This window comes from Mercurialis annua, linkage group LG5 (genome assembly GCF_937616625.2).
Source record: "Mercurialis annua linkage group LG5, ddMerAnnu1.2, whole genome shotgun sequence".
Classification (NCBI taxonomy): domain Eukaryota; kingdom Viridiplantae; phylum Streptophyta; class Magnoliopsida; order Malpighiales; family Euphorbiaceae; genus Mercurialis; species Mercurialis annua.
The window spans coordinates 24,122,501-24,138,541 of NC_065574.1; the positions used below are offsets into that span (position 1 = coordinate 24,122,501).

The window sequence follows — 16,041 nt, forward strand, 5'->3', positions numbered from 1 at the left end:
CTGCCTTTTATTTTTTTTATTCGGATAGGATTTATGTTGGCTTCGTTAGGAGGCTCGCGTAGTTTGTTACGTCAGCTCCAAAAGGATAAGTTGCGTTGGCATCGAGAAAGTTCCGTGGCGTGGAGTTTATAATTGCATAAAAGGAGTCAAAGTAGTGGCTGCGGCGCGTCTAGGCACTTCAGAGCGGGCCGGCAGGCGGGCGAGACAGAATGGGCGGGCACTACTAACCAAGCCAATCCTAGTTCTCGCCGATAGGCGCTGGTAGCTTGCTTCCAAGCCTTGCCAACTATAATACTTATGGCCATGGCCCGAAGGAGCCTTAAGCACTTGTACAAGGGGGGCGGAGCGCTAAGAAAGAGAAAGCGCTAAGAAAGAGAAAGCGTTCTATCTAGGTTCCGCTCTTACGTACGCCCCACCTCGAAGAGGGGGAAGCCCTTCAATAGAAGAACCCGTGTGAGTGGGAGGGGATTGAATCATTCGAGAAGCTCACCCGAAAGGTGAACAAGGAGCTTCCAAAGACCTATCTGCCTGACTTGAAAAAAAAGTCTCGATCTTGCTGGCGAGTAGCATAGAGGTCTTTCGTAGAACAGATCGAGATATGTGCTTGGTCCGTTGCTTCCTTTCCCAATTCTGATGTTGATTACTCTCCAGCGTATGCATATGAAGATATGGATTATTCTCATTCTTATGAATTCTGATTATCTGGCTATATTCTTTATGTTTTTTACAGCAGGTTTAATATGATTAAGTTAAGCTCGCTTGCTTGTCTCGCTCAGTGCCTTCGCTCGCTCGGATTCGTCAAGCTCGTCAACTAGGATAAAAATCATACATATAGGGATCATTCAAACGGATCCTATCTTATGATGTCATCCACTCGTAAACAAGATAAGATCGATTTTCTCATATAGGAAAGTCTCGATGATCCGATATAATAGATCGTCGATCAACCAATGGTGCTCTGCTCATATAGTACGTTTAGCTCTTTCTCGTACGAACTCTCTGTCAAGCTCTGCGGCTATGGAGAAAGTCTCTCAGCCATACTACCATAGGCGGGCCGCACAAGGAAGACCCAGAAAACGGACCCCTCATCCCGTTTTTCCCTAACCCATACTCGTCTTAGGCCTTCTTGAACCACCTACCTGGTTCGGGAAGTCTTGCCCAATCCGGCGGTTCCAGAGGTGATAGCAGCTTCTAGGGGCTCGCATATTATCCAGTGGATTCCATCTACTCATAACCCTATTTGTCCTATTCTTTTTCCTTATATTATAGAAAGGAACCGAACGGGACAACAAAAGCAAAGGTAGGTTCTGTTTTTCCTCTATTGTTACGTTTGTAGTTTCCCGTATCAGCCTGGCCTTTCCTTACCTCTTTCCCGGACCCCTGACTTCCGTACCGCTCCGTGGGCTCTGTCCTTTACCATTTTAAGGCACAAGCAAGCAACAACCGGTCCCGTAACTTCAATCGGGAAAGCAAGCTGGTACTGGTAATAGCAACAGCAAGCTAGAAAGCAGGAAAGCAAATAAGCAAAGGCAACAGAAACTCGTCTCTTGTTAAGAATAGCAGCAGGTGTGTAGGAGCTGAGGCTCTGCAATACCTTGCTTTTTACCTCTCGTACTCTTAATGGGAGGACTAGGAATAAGAGTAGGAGTTGAACGCTTAGCTCTTCTTTCCTTTTCCTGGCTTTGTCATTATACGAAGATGAACTGGCACACAAGCAAGTAAGCGGCTCTCTGGTTAGCTCTACTAGTAGTAGGCACTTTAAGACCGGTACAACAGTAAAGAGGTTACCAATCTTCTCTTTTTACTAATAGATTCTGGTCTCTTCGCTCGAAAGCCAGCTACCAAACAAGCCTGCCCTCTCATACTCCTCGCTCTTCTTTTCTGGCGTACTCCAGTTAGCTCTTCTCTTACAGAGCCTTGCCTTGTCTTTTCGATTGCTTTCTTTCCTCATTTTAAATGCTTTCTTGCTTGTTACCTAGTTGACAGAGAGGAGAGGCGGTTCCTACACCAGCTCGAGTGCCAGCATCTACACCCGCTCCTCTTGCTTTCTTACTTGGTCCGATTTGACTTGCTTGCTTTACCGATCGATTGCTTTCCTATTGCCCTTTTCTTTTTATTCTGATTGGCATGAGCTAACCACGACTTGATTTAGGCTACTATTGTTGGGGGACAGCTGTTAGTATGGGGAAAGAAGAGTGACATACCAGCCAAGACTCCTATTCTTGCTCCTACTAGCTACTACCTACTCTAGCCCCTACTCGTGTACCTCTTGCTGTGGCTTATTACTATCGTTTATCGCCTTTGATCGCTCCCCGGCTCGCTTTCGAGGCGAGCCTGCACTCTCGCTTGCTTCTTACTCGCCTACGAAAACAATACTAGACTCGACTTCCATACCTGCCTCTCCACTCGTGCCTACTTTAACCAACCGGTCTTCCCTTAGTCCTCCCCTACTCTATCCCTCCGCTTGGCTCTAGCCTTGTCCGGATCTCCACCTCTCTGAGTTCTCGCCCCAGGTTGCGCTCTTTGTCTCGTCCATCTGAGGCCGACGAGTGCGTCACATTCTTTGTGAGCGAATCTCTTCGCCCTACGCTGAGTCGTAGTTCTATTTCGCTGGGGCTGCTCCTTTCCTTAGTCGTTGGCCTCCTTTGGTTCTTGACCGTAGTACTTCTCTTGTGTGCGCAGGTTCCCTAGCTCTGTTCATGGATCCATTCTAAGACTCAAAATTTCACTATTCTTCTCGTTATAACTAAAATTCCTACTTATTCTAGCTTTTCCACCTGCCTGCGTCACCCTTACACCTATTCTTCACGAGCTCTTACTCATTCAGATAGGATCTTATCCCCCGAGCAGGGTTTTTTATTTTACCTTTGGGGTCTTTTGCTCGGGCTTTTTTGCTCTTAAAAACAGCTATCACCCAACATATAAATGGGCATTTGTGCCGTAAGGCCCGGGAATAAGACAGCGAGGGCAGCTCTTCGTCTTCTTCGTGAGCTGAACTGTGAGCCTATCTATTGAATTGAGGAAAAACCGCCTTCTTCGCTCTCATCCCTTGACTCGCTAGACTGCAAAGCTGGACCTCCCTACTTACTGGCTTGACTGCATTGACTTACTGGATTGCCCCTTTTTAGTTACAGAAACCTTAGGCAAAGCGGTTTTTCTGAGTTGTCATATATATATAAAGTGCATTTCAAAGGCGGAAAATCGAAGATTACAAGCTTGCGCCTCTTTTCATTCTACTTCTATTTTCTGGAAATAAGGAGTGCTACCGCACACATTTAGGGCACCCCTCATCCTTTACTTGGACTATAAGAAGTCGGAATGTAAATTCAGCCAAGCGGGGCGGGAAATCCGAGTTTACGAGAGTTGGGGCGCGTAGAAAAATAGATCTGATGAGCCTCTGAATCAAAAGGCAACGGATAGGCCGTTTGAAGGCCGCTAAACGATCGATATGATATTTAGGGCTGAGATCGGAATCGAGAAAGGAGGTTTTCTTGGTCAGACTGTGGGTGGGGCACTTTCACAAAAGACTTATCCTCTTCCTCTTAGCCGGATGCATTGAATTGAAACAAAATCCTGTTTATTTCAATTCAAGTAGCAGTAGTTTCTTTGACTGCTTTTATCCAGTAGCTGGTGAGACGAGTCAAAGTTGTTCGTGCTGTTCACTCTAGTTCTTCTTCCTTTTCTTTCTTAACTTCGTCATCCTCATCAGAATCATGTTCCTCAGAAATGTGGAATACTTCTTTTTATCATCTTCGAACATGTGACTATCTTGCTCGGGTACCTCAACCTTCTCATCACACCCTAAGCCCGGCCGCCTAAAGACTTTTCCGCATTCTGGATCTTCAAAGAGAGCTCTCTTTTGTGCTGGAGAATACATGGCGTCAAACGGTGCTAACATTCCTCTTCCATTGTACAACCCTTGGGCTTCCTCAATTGAGTATCCCATTGCTTGGGGCCAATCGATGAATAGCAATCGCGAGACGTTTTAGCATTCTCAAAGGTAGGAGATTAACAGCCGATCCCCCATCTATCATGATTCTTGTTATCTCCAATCCATTAAGGTATCCTGTTGAGATGAGCTAATATGTAATAGCGAACATGTTGTCCATTAGCCGCTAATGTTTGACCAGCAAGCATTCGTGGTCTCCCTCGTTGGGTAACTGCGTTTTGGCTCTATAGGATGCCCCCAGCACTTCGGTCTATAGGGATGCCCCCCAGGGTTTTGATTTTGCGATAGACCATGATCCTGGACGGGACTTTCAGGATTTGGGAATGATCTATTCTTAGACTGAGACAACTCTTACACAAGATTTTTACCATCATTCGGAACGGGAGGTAATTTCCGTAACTCCATCTGGTTTACTTTGTCTTGTGTCTCCGTAACAAATGGTCCATTTATTGATGGGCGAATGACGGGAATTGAACCCGCGCGTGGTGGATTCACAATCCACTGCCTTGATCCACTTGGCTACATCCGCCCCTACCCCCGGTTTCCGTCTCTATCTACGATCAGATCCTTTCTGAACCCCCCTACCCTATGACCGCAGATAGGCTAACGCGCCTTTACTAATATTAGAATCTAAGTCCCTTCTTTCTCAAAGTCAAGTTTCTCGCTTAGAAAGATTGCAGGGGCGCTCACGCGACCTTCCTTCAGCTGGCTCCGCCCTATCTATTTCTATTTATTCATCTCTTTTTTCAATTGGATATTTAGGGATCTCTCTTGTTCATAGATCTTGAAAGCAGATCAAGATCCATTTCTCAATATATCCATCTATCGATAGAAAGATATAGATCTCTATCTCTGGGTCTATCTCCATATCTAAATATGGAAGAACCAACACTTAAAGGGCGTAACAACGGAAGGTTCTCACCCTGTCCATTCGTCCAAAAGACCAATGCAGTAGAGAACGACCGCATGACTTGGTACTAAGGATATCAAGGATTGTTAGACGAGAAAAAGAAACTTTAACTATTTACTTCCACAACTTCTCTAGATTCGACGGTATTCTCTTGCTTAAGCACCTAGCATGTCATCACAAGGACAAGAGATACACGCTAAAACCACTGATGAGGAACAATAGGCTTTACGAGTTAGCTGTCTATTCTGGTAAGAAGATGTTATTCCGCTTCAGAGACTCCTTGAACCTACTCCCTGGCAAACTTAGCTCCCTAGCTAAGAATCTATGCCCGGAACTTGGCCCGAAAGGCTCTATCCCATATGAAGAGGTGACATTGTCAAATCTGGTCAGTCTGAAGACAAGCTTGTTAGACTATATGAAGCAGGGCATCCTTCTACTTGGAGGTGTAATGCAAAAAGCTCAAGGGATATATTGGGTGCTGTACAAGGAGGACATAGAAAGCAAGATCACCCTTTCCTCACTTGCTCTAAGCATCTTTCGTATGAAATACTACGATTCAAAGAATTGGCCAATCCACATCCCAAACAAGAATGAAGACTGCTTTATAAGGCGTGCCTACTACGGCGGTCATAGAGATACATACAAACCATATGGCGAGGACCTATACTACTACGATGTGAACTCTCTCTATCCCTTTGTCATGAAGGAATTTCCAATGCCAAGTGGTGTGCCTGTCTGGCATGGTAATCTGGAAGGCAAGGACTTAGATAGCATCTTTGGCTTTATTGAGGCATATGTGGTATGTCCGAAGACAATCAAGAGGCCCTTTCTGCCCCATCGGGACAAGAAGAACACTCTCATCTTCCCGACCGGGGAGTTTGTTGGAGTCTACTATTACTATAGCGAGGAGTTAAAGTATGCAAGAGGCCTAGGCTACATCGTGCTCCCAATCTCTGGCTACCTCTTTGAGAGGATGGAAAGCCCATTCAAGGACTTTGTTAGCTCACTCTTTGAGAGCAGGTTAGAGGCAAGGAAAGAAGGTAATGAGGCCTTGGCCTATGTGTACAAGATCCTTATGAATTCGCTATACGGTAGATTTGGCATTAACCCTAAAAGCACGACAACCGAGGTCTGCGATGAAAATCGATACAAATATTTGATCAGGCATAGTGAGCTGATATTCGGTGATATGCTTAGCGAGAACAACTACATCGTAGCCTACCATAGCAATACAGAGACGGGCTCTGATTATTGGAACCCATCGAAACACTCAGCTGTCCAACTGGCTGCTGCGATCACAGCTAGTGCAAGGATTTATATGTACCCATATATCTCAAGGGAGGATTGCTACTACACAGACACAGACTCTGTTGTGCTTGGTCACCCACTACCTGAAGAAGTGATTTCTTCTTCTGTCTTAGGAAAGTTTAAGCTAGAGGACAGAGTCATGAAAGGATACTTTTTAGCACCGAAATCCTATTTCTACATCGCAATAGATGGTACCAATGTACTCAAGTACAAGGGACCAGCGAAAAACCAGGTCTATCCAGAATGGTTTGAGTCACAGTACGCGGACCCATCTCGTACAGAACTGGTACCGGTGGAAGCCAACTTCCGGATTGATTGGCACACTCTTAACATCATTAAGAAGGACACACTGGTTAAGCTTGGGATTAAGCTGGGGGCAAAGAGGATACCAGTATATCACAGAGATGTCTGGGTGGATACTGATCCAATTGATGTCAAAGACTTGTCTTGCCTAGATCACATAGGAAAACAAATAATCAAATCACTAAGGAATGATGTAATACAACTACAGACTGAAAAGAACCTTCTCAATGAAAAATTCTCTCAAAAAGAAAGAGAGATAGCCGAAAGATACAAAGAGATGAAATCTCAGTTTGATGCTGATAAGAATACTGATACAGATAAAAGGATGCACACTACAGAGATACGGACGGAAGACGAAGAAGAACCAACTGACCCTACATTAGACGAGAAAACTAAGACAGACGAGGACTTTTAGACCTTGAGGAAGAGAATGTATCCAAAACTGATGAGTCAAAGACCTAGAGGAACCCACCCCCAAGCTCCAAAACTCACATGTAAAATAGGCTCACTGGACAACGCGAGGGATACAGAATGAGGATTCTTTCATAAGATTCCTTCTCATAGAAATCGGAAACCCCGCGTAGGGTTTGAACCTACGACCTATCAGTGAGAATACTGACCGCTCTACCATCGAGCTCTCGGGGTGGGCTTAAGGACATTAGTCGCAATCCCAGGAGTTGATATGACATAGGTTGCATAGTCGGGATAGTGGGTTTAAGCCTTTAGCCGAAGAAAGCTAGTTTTCAAGCTTTGGATAGATAGCAAGTTCTTTCTAGTCCTAAGTCTTTCGTGCATAGGAATGTGTAGTCTTCCAGTTGCCTTTAGAGCTGTCTATTAGGCATCTTAGGGATTTTCCTTTTGCCTGGGCTTTATGGAAGGATAGAATAGTTAAACCCGCATGTGTTAAGAAGAAGCGGATTACGCGTCTTAAGTGTTATCAAGGCTAGTAGTAAATTCTATCTATTCAGTCTTATGGTCGGGAAGGTCTCATTATATGATGATGTATTCAACTGGGTTGACTTGTGCTTGTGAACCTACCAGATAAGGATAGATCTTATACAGTTTAGCACACCTGAGATTCTTCTTTCGTGTAGAGTGTCAAATCAGACTGAAATGCTATCTTACGAAGTAAGCTCAACAGTCTTTTTCTTGCTCTTCCCACTTCTTCATTAGTAGGGGTTATATCTTCCATTTCAAAAAGTCCGGCATGAATGCCATCCAATGCCAATGGGGCGATATAGGTTAGACCTTTCGCTTTCCTCCCCGACGGTCTAAACCGGGTATGAACTCGATTTAAACGGGGATCAGAGCAGGTCTCAACGAGCCTTTCCGTTAATTCAATATCTGTCTCGTTCCCCCAGTCCTATTGCTCCTGTTAATGCTACTGCTTCCTTTTCATTGTCTTAATGGCACACATCTTCTAGTCGGCAGGTAAATAAACCTCTCTGTAGGCATTAATAAACGAGTTTCCGCGGTTGAAATAGCAGTAGTTCTTCCTCCAACAGCTGATTCCCAGTGTGACATGGATCTTACCTGTATCTCAGAGGTTGCGTATATAGAAGAAGAACGCAACTCCTTGGTGCGCACGATGGAGTATTCTCTTCGTCTAATCATCGAGGCCACATGGACTTTCTCTGGGATTTTTTCCCCTTAGGTGGATTGGTTGCTGCGCAGCTAACTACCGACCCCTCTTGTTCTGACCCCTTCTTTATAGTTTAATTGGTTGAAACGTACCGCTCATAACGGTGATATTGTAGGTTCGAGCCCTACTAAGCCTACCACCCCTTCTCTTCACCCGATACAAGGCAGTCGAAGTCCCCGCCACCCCGCAGATCTCAATGACGCGACGGCACCTGGAACCACACTGCTGCCGCTGCCCTTCGGGCGCGCCTCCTACGCTTACCACTCACCCACGCTCTTGCAGCATGCCCTTCGGGTAATACGGCTTTCGTAATACGCGAAGCAGCTGAGCGTCTTCGATCGCTATATTCTCGCGATAGCGAAGGTTTAACAACGAAGTTACGGCTTTAGGCGAAGAGCGAAAGCGAAACCCTTAAGTCTTATTGTTTTGTTCTCGAACAACGATCATTCATTACGGCCGGCCCGACCAAAGACTTCAAGCCCGGCCCGGGCAAGCTAGATTATGGAACTGATCTGACCGAACTGGGTCTAATGGAACAAAATCTCGATCTCAATAAAGAATTGGAATCTGGAAGGGCCGGCAAGAATCAATACGATAGCGAGATTGAGCAGTAGCGAGGGGCGATAACGAAGGTGTGGTTAATCCTCTAAGAAAAAATAGATGCGAAGGTTCGGATCGAAGTGCTAGGCCCATAAATCTCAAGAATCGAGCGTGGGGCTTGAAGACCCTACCGCATTCCGGCCGGGGGGCCTTCAATTGGTCCTTTCTCTCCTCTAGGTAGGTACCTCTTGGATGTAGGACTTTGTTCCAACAGCTGCCACACGTGAGATCCTGCCTGATCGTCTTATTCCCAGTGTTGTTGCCTGCTGCTGGGGGAAGGAAGGAAAGATTCAAACCAGGACCGGAAAAGGTCAAACTCTGGGCGGGCTGCCAGGTTTCGCCTACGCTACGGTTTCACAAGATTTAACCTTTTTTGTGAAACCGAGTTCCAGAGCACGAGGGAATGGGCTTTCATTCCCGGGACCGCCTCGTCTATGTACTCGTCGCCTCCCCCGATTGCTTGAAGATGCACGCGCGAATAAAGGGCCCTGGAGAGGAACCAATGAAAAGCCAGGGTAGAGCCTCGGAGCCGGCCCAAGCGAAGATCGGCATGGGCCTGTTTGCTTCAGGCTCATCAACATGTCGGACCACAACTGGGCAGGAACCCCCCATTCTGCCTAAAGCTTGTCTTCAAAATGGATCTAATTGCACTTCACGCTCCGCTTTCTTTACGTCTTTTGGTCCGCCACCCAGAACTTGGCTGAACCATCAAGATACATGGCAGCCGTATTCACCGACGTCTCCTCGGACGTAGTCCGACAAGCCGCTCCATATCCAAAAAGTCTTCGATCCTTAGCATCTCGGGTGCCAACGAATGCCTTTTCTTTCGCTTGATTCGAACCATCTCCATCGAGCCTCTTCGACGGCACTAGCCTACGGGTTCTTCCCACTAGCCATGGCTTGGCCTAACCTTCGGCTCTGATACCACTTGTCACAGCGTTAAGTCCTTCAAGCCCACAAACCGCGGCACCCTGTTAACGGCCCGCTGTAGCAGAGTAAGCTGAAAAGGCGCTTTCTATCTTATTAGTAAAGCCTAAGCAAACGTCCTTATTGAAAACGGATGCGCTAACGAGCAACGGCTTTCGCGCAGCTCAATCCGTTGCTTGTTCTATAGTAAGGGGCCTTTTCTTGCAGGATGCCGGGTGCGCAGGAACGCCCAACCTATACAAGGGGTTTCCGCGCCTTTATTTGGTCGTGTTGCTATGATGTAACGTGCAGTCGTCCCGAGGCTGCAGGATGTATGGTGTAGGGCCCCTATTTTATCTCCCTTAAAGTCCTTTATAGATTTCGAGTCGGGAATAGAGCAGTGGCTTATTCGGCGCTATATCACAATGAATTCTCGGGCATAGCTGTTCACGAAACGTGGCATGGGACATCTGTCGGCGGCGTGAGTCTTACATCTGAGCGAGAGGTCAGACCAATCCCATTCATCCTGGTCCGATCCGAGCGGATCTTGTTGAATGAATTGATCCATTGTTGTATGCCCTAGTTCTTAGTGAATTTTTTCTTACTCGGACCGCCGTACTTCCTTTGACTACTCCTGAGAGATATAGTGGAAACATTTTGTTATGGTTGAGAGTGGGGAGTGAAAAGACCAATGCAGTAGAGAACGACCGCATGAATCGGAATCACCTGCTTTGAATTCTATTCGTCTTCTTTATTCTTAAGAGAACCCCCCCACCAATGCTCCTATAGTACTCGCAATTAACACCTGCCTCGGACTATGAGATATATATGGCGTCTTAAGACGATGCTCTGTACGATAGGCGATGATTTAGAGAACGGCTAGGCTAACTAGGAAGAACAGGCTTTTCTCCATATAGATGCGCAGAATCGTCCGCAGTCTCTGCAATGACATTTGAGGAAGGAGACTTATTCCTCTGGTTAAGAGGGATTACTCCATCTCCATCATTGCATATTTTGGATATAATAAGTAGGATAGAGCGGATGCAAGAGCCGTCTAAGGGGCGTAGCGAAGAGCCCTAAGTTTATTTATAGTCAATCTTATCTCCTAGCTATGAAATGAAGTAAGGCTAGCGTTATGCTTAACACATGCATGATGGTTCTTTCTGACAAGATAAAGCAAACCCTATGAAAAGTCTACAGGCTTCAAGTGCAGACGAGTACAGACTTTACTTGATGACTAGAGCAGGCTTTCAACTAACTGGAAACCGATATCCAACTAGCTCTCTCTCTCTACGGGTCCCTCTTTTCTATAACGGGGTACGCATAAGGAAACAGGGACTGTCGCTTGAGAGCTGTCGTACGGGACCTAGGCACTTGCTAACGAGCAGGCGGGACAAGACGCTCTACTTGAAAGGCAATGTCTTAGTCGAAGAGTCTTTATCCGCTGTTGATCAATGGGCTATAGTGAAATGGCCACATTCCCGATCCAATCAATGCTATTGATCCAGTCGAAGAACCTGCTCCAGAGCCACCAAGCAAGGGACCTGCTCTGTTGGAGACAAAGAAGCCTCTTAGTTCGTCGAAAGGTATGGGATTGATCTCCGCATCGTATAAGGCCTTTCATCTCTGTCCGCTCTCGATTTTTTTTCATTTTTTCTTAGCGGATTAGCGCCCCCTCAACCAACAAGTCAAGCGAATCGACCTGAACCAATCGACGATTCGTCCGTCGTCAGATCCTGATAAACGATAGGCGGCTGGCTTTGCTCATGGCATAAGAAGAAAAGAAGCTACTCAACTACTAAAGCGAGGTTTTAAATCCTTTTTTATATATTATATATATTGAATAGTTCTTCCTGCATGGCTTCTTTCCAACATGACTGAGATGCAGCTTCAGAATCAGATTAAGGCTCAACAATGGAATGAACAGAAAGGCAAAAAAATGGGAAGAGGAAAAGAATCATATGTGAGACGATCAGGAGGACGAGAGATAAGAGAGGAGCGACGTACCTCAAAATAAAGAGGAGTAGGAGTAGAACCTGTGACCAAAGGAGCAGCTGATGACGAAGCCAAGAGAGTTTGGTGAGCTGAATCTGTCCGGAGTTGCGCCTCTGATAAGTAAAAACTAAGAGGCTGACGGAATCAAGGGACGGATCCAGCCTTGGGTTACTACGGCATGTTCAGTAGCTATTCGCTTACGAAGTGGCTCTCTTTTAAAGTACCACTTCTCGCAGATCTTAGGATACTGCCTTCCCTATCCTTGCTAGGCTTCGTCTTTTTTTTTGGATTTCTCAGATGAAATAAAAAATTTACCTATCCATTGTTTTTACATTGAGGTCGGTAACGTTGGTGAATTAGGTGAAGGTACGGAAAGAGAGGGATTCGAACCCTCGGTAAACAAAAGCCTACATAGCAGTTCCAATGCTACGCCTTAAACCACTCGGCCATCTCTCCTAATCTATTCATGTTTGCGAAGACGGCGCTCCCGTCTTTTTTTGATATCTATACTGGCTTAAATCAATGAATTGGAACGACTCGAACGATCGGTCTATCTTTTTTTTTTATGAGTTTAGTCTTTTTTTATTTAATTTCGTACTGTACAATTTCTTTTTTTGTGGGATCGTTTTCCCACGATAGGTAATTAAAAGAAATTCAAAAATGGATTGCTACCTATGCCTAGATCCTTTATTCTTATGACATTTTGTCGGGCTTCCCTCGACTCTTCCTTCTAAATAAAAAGGGCACCTAATGTTTCCCGTCTCCACTTATATTCAATTATAGGCCTTCCAGGAGAGAGAAGGCGAGGGCAAAAAAGAATTCACGCAACTATCGATGCTCCGTCTCCTCACAGACTGTAATCCACGCTGTTCTTCTGGTTTTTTTAGGGTAGAAGGAAGGGAAATCCTTTGTTTGAGTATTACCAACCGGGGACAAAGAAAGTCCTCTCCTATTAAATTGAAATTCAAGCGGAGAGAGGGAAGAATCCCATGTGTTAAGCATATCAATGTGGCATCTATACCGATCCAAGATGGAATCGACTTGATCGAGAGAAATGGAAAACCCAATGGAATACGGTCGAACAGATCAACTCACAAGGAGATTGGGGGCGACATGACCTAGAAGCTATGGCTCTGTTCATACTAGCGTAAAGGCTAAGAACTGTCTCGCAAGGGTAGACCATAGTTGGGGGGTGGCTATCTATCATTATTACGTCGGCGTTAAAAACCAGGATGCTTCCTGATATACTGCTAGAAAACGGATCCGGACTCTGGGGCTGCATTCAACAGCGTCTCTGCAGGCCTCGAAAACGATCTTCCTCGTAATCTGGCTCTTAAATAGAACACTACGCGGGACACTTAATCCCCTTTTTATCTCCGAAGGAGTTTCGCGGGCAGGAGAGATACCAAAACCTTAACCTTCTTTTCACAACAGAGGGTGAAATGGGCCTCCTGTCTTCGCATAAGTCCGGCCCGGAGGAAAGTGGCGTGAAAGATTTTTTTAGGCTTGAGGTGTCTTTGGGCTTTCTTTCTTAAGGCGGGAAGCCAAGGAACTTCTTTCATGTCCAAGAAAGAAAAGAGGCGATCTTAATCGTTAAAAGAAGATTCTTCATCTGTTCAGCACTGACTGTTTGAGGGATTCATTCACTGGCTCGGGAGAAAGCACTCCTAGGACAAGTACTGCACTGATAGGACTGCCTGGACAGCTAAAGGATTCACTAGAAAGTTCCCCATTGGATAAGAAAGAGCTAAGTGGGCTAAGATAGAGCTAATTCTTAATTATTTACCCCTACCTCAAAAACGATTTTCGAAATAAAAAGAAGTTTAAAGAAAGAATAATGCCAGCCGATGAGACTGACCGCTGGGACAGATCTTATTTGAAGGAAAATTAGCAACCGTTGGCTTGCAGGACCGAGACCGTGCTACTAGACTGGCTGACTGGGCTGGCTACTCTCCCCGCTCCCAGCTGCTATAGGAAGAAAGCAAGGACTGATTTGATTCTACTGCTCCTTCACCGAGGGGGGGCACTTCGCTACCTTTTGGTCTTTATTTCGGCGGTTACTTTTTGGAGATCGTACGCAATCACCTCTTTTCAAAGATTGCATTGTTGTGCCAACTGGCGTGCATGAAGCTAGGGGCTTTGTGATCTTAGGGAAAAAATTTCCCTGTTATTCTCGTCGGGCAGGAATAATCGACGCGAAAGCCTGCTTTCTTTCTTGCCACGCACTTATACAGGCCGAAAGGATGTGTTTTCGCTTATATACTAGTAGTCGAATCGACAGCTATAGCTATACCGAGCGATAAGCCTAAGAGCAGTGGATGGTATTCCCAGCAAAGCTAACGCCTGTTTTAAGCTTATTACAGCTTAAGATTCTCTGAAGGCGAGAGGTTCCTTCTCTCTAACAAGTCGAGGTTTTACGACCGCCCAAAAAAACTGCCTAATGTCTCATGCATCTTTAGAACTATGGAACTACCCTCTAATATGGCACTTTCGACGATTGAACTGCACTGAATTTGTACGTATCCTATAAAATAAAAGCTTCTCGTAACGGGAGTGAGTGCACCGCAAGACCAGACATTGATTGGAAAGCGATATTCAAAGGGCGATGGTCAACTGACTATCGCTCTCTTAGTTATAGTTAGGAAGGCAAGAATAATGTAACCTTTTCCTTTGATTGCCAGAAAGCACACGATCAGCATATGGGAAATCGAGTATGAAAAGAGGTGACGTCACTTATTAGCAGAAATAGATATCTTTCTTGGTGGGCGGGCGGTCGAGTTACAGAGCGATTTAGAACATCTGTAACATAGTCCACTGTTACTGTTGGCGGAAGCCAATTATCACCAGCATTCAAAAATCTCCTAATGGATATAAAAAACCCTCTGCTTTATCTACTACTTACTATTCGATTGGATTCAAAGCTAGATAGCAGGAGTAGAGCTACTCAGCTAAAGCAGCATCAACTTCGGGCTACAGATAAGAAGAAGAAGCATTGAGCAAGGCACTTACTTCTCGTGCCTTAAGGCAGCCTTGAATTGCCCTTCAACAGTAAGAAAGGTAGAAAGGAATAGAGTAAGGGAGTCAGTAAAAACACACGATTGAAAAGAGAACAAGACAAGACCTGCGTATATCAGTTTGTTCTTTCTAAGTCTTATTCTTGCATAGAAGAACGCAACTTTCTATTATATTATATAATAAGGTAAGACAATGGGCGAAAGCTCGATCCAGCAAAAGCAATATCGCGTGAAAAAAGAAAGAGCGAATGCCATGGTTCTTGTTCAAGAAGAAAAGAAACTGTTGTCGGAATAACCGCAGTAAGGAAAGGAAGTTAGGCACTCATATCATATTCTTGCCCACAAGCAAGAGGTATAATAGTAGATGAGGACGGGATAGAATTATGTTGGAGGAAGGGAAAATGCCCTGTTAGCAGGTTTCGAAGAGCTGAGTTGCAAGACTAAGGAACTACTAGGCCAACAGGGACAACTATGGCGGGAAAGCAGTTCCACCACTCGATCTGAGAGAAAAGGAGATGAGAGCCAGAATTAACACATTCAATTAAATGACCGATTCCACTCATTGAGGGAGTTGAAAAAGCCTTTCTTATAGTCGGTCTAACCCAACCTTCTTAACTTGGCACACATATGACATCAAGCCATCAACCAAGTCAGCCAACTACCAGCATTAGGTCCCCCAGTCGATGAGGGTAAGGAGGAAGCGATAGCCAGCTCTCATTGATGATTTCTCACCTTCTTACCCTCTCTTGGATGAAGCAACCATATAACTGACGATATGGATTGAGTAGCGAGATCAGTTACACTAGCCCGGGCATCATCACTGTCTTAGCGCGAACAGTCTGGAGCCAAAACAGAGTAGAGATTCAAATGGAGGGATGTGAAGAGAAAGAAAGTCAATGACACCACACCAGACCGACCGGAAAGGGAAGAAGTAGCTACCATTTCACTTTTCCTTTACATGCTTTCCCCTGTCACGAACTCTGATGTCACTGTCAACAAGAAAGAGAGAGATAGACAGGGAGAATAAAGGGTGTCAGGGACGAAAGAAAAAGTACCCAATCCAAACAATAGATCACGTAGTCCCTGGAATCCAATACCGAACCTGAGTAGACCTCTTCTTCATCCTTTGCCCTGACTCAATCATCCCACTAGGAAAGATTCCAGCCGATTGTCTAAAAAAGGGTAAAAGTCTTAAGGCAAGCGCATCAAATTTAATTTCTGGGGTAGGCCTCTCCTCTTTCAGTGGCTTTCAGTTCTGTTCCAAGGTATGAAGATTCACATGTGACAATCAGCAAGTAAGCTAGGGATAGAGTGAGTTATAGGGTTCTTTCTCGGGCAAGCCCATTGTTTTCTCTATAATCCAGTACTCATTCTACTCGTACCAGTAACTGCCATTCCCTAGAGCAGTCTCTCA

General features: G+C 45.3%; 2 protein-coding genes and 1 non-coding gene across 3 annotated transcripts in view; 2 read left to right on the top strand and 1 right to left on the bottom strand.

Annotated features, from left to right (window-relative positions):
* The window catches only part of LOC126681742 (cytochrome c biogenesis CcmF C-terminal-like mitochondrial protein), a 3,031-nt gene extending 2,880 nt beyond the window's left edge, over nucleotides 1–151 (top strand). The window contains 1 exon segment of the mRNA XM_056105881.1: nucleotides 1–151. This exon segment is cut by the window's left edge and continues 777 nt beyond it. Coding sequence (XP_055961856.1) covers nucleotides 1–132 — 132 coding nt within the window. The 3' untranslated portion in view covers nucleotides 133–151.
* Nucleotides 152–4,032: 3,881 nt separating this feature from the next.
* LOC126681743 (DNA polymerase-like) lies at nucleotides 4,033–6,885 on the top strand. The gene is made up of 4 exons (XM_050377293.2): nucleotides 4,033–4,061; nucleotides 4,180–4,219; nucleotides 4,712–4,863; nucleotides 4,905–6,885. The coding sequence occupies exons 1-4, from the start codon at nucleotides 4,033–4,035 to the stop codon at nucleotides 6,883–6,885; spliced, it is 2,202 nt and encodes a 733-aa protein (XP_050233250.1).
* A 5,097-nt stretch (nucleotides 6,886–11,982) lies between these two features.
* TRNAS-GGA (transfer RNA serine (anticodon GGA)) lies at nucleotides 11,983–12,069 on the bottom strand. The gene has a single exon. It is a non-coding gene; the product is annotated as a tRNA-Ser (tRNA).
* Nucleotides 12,070–16,041: the final 3,972 nt, after the last annotated feature.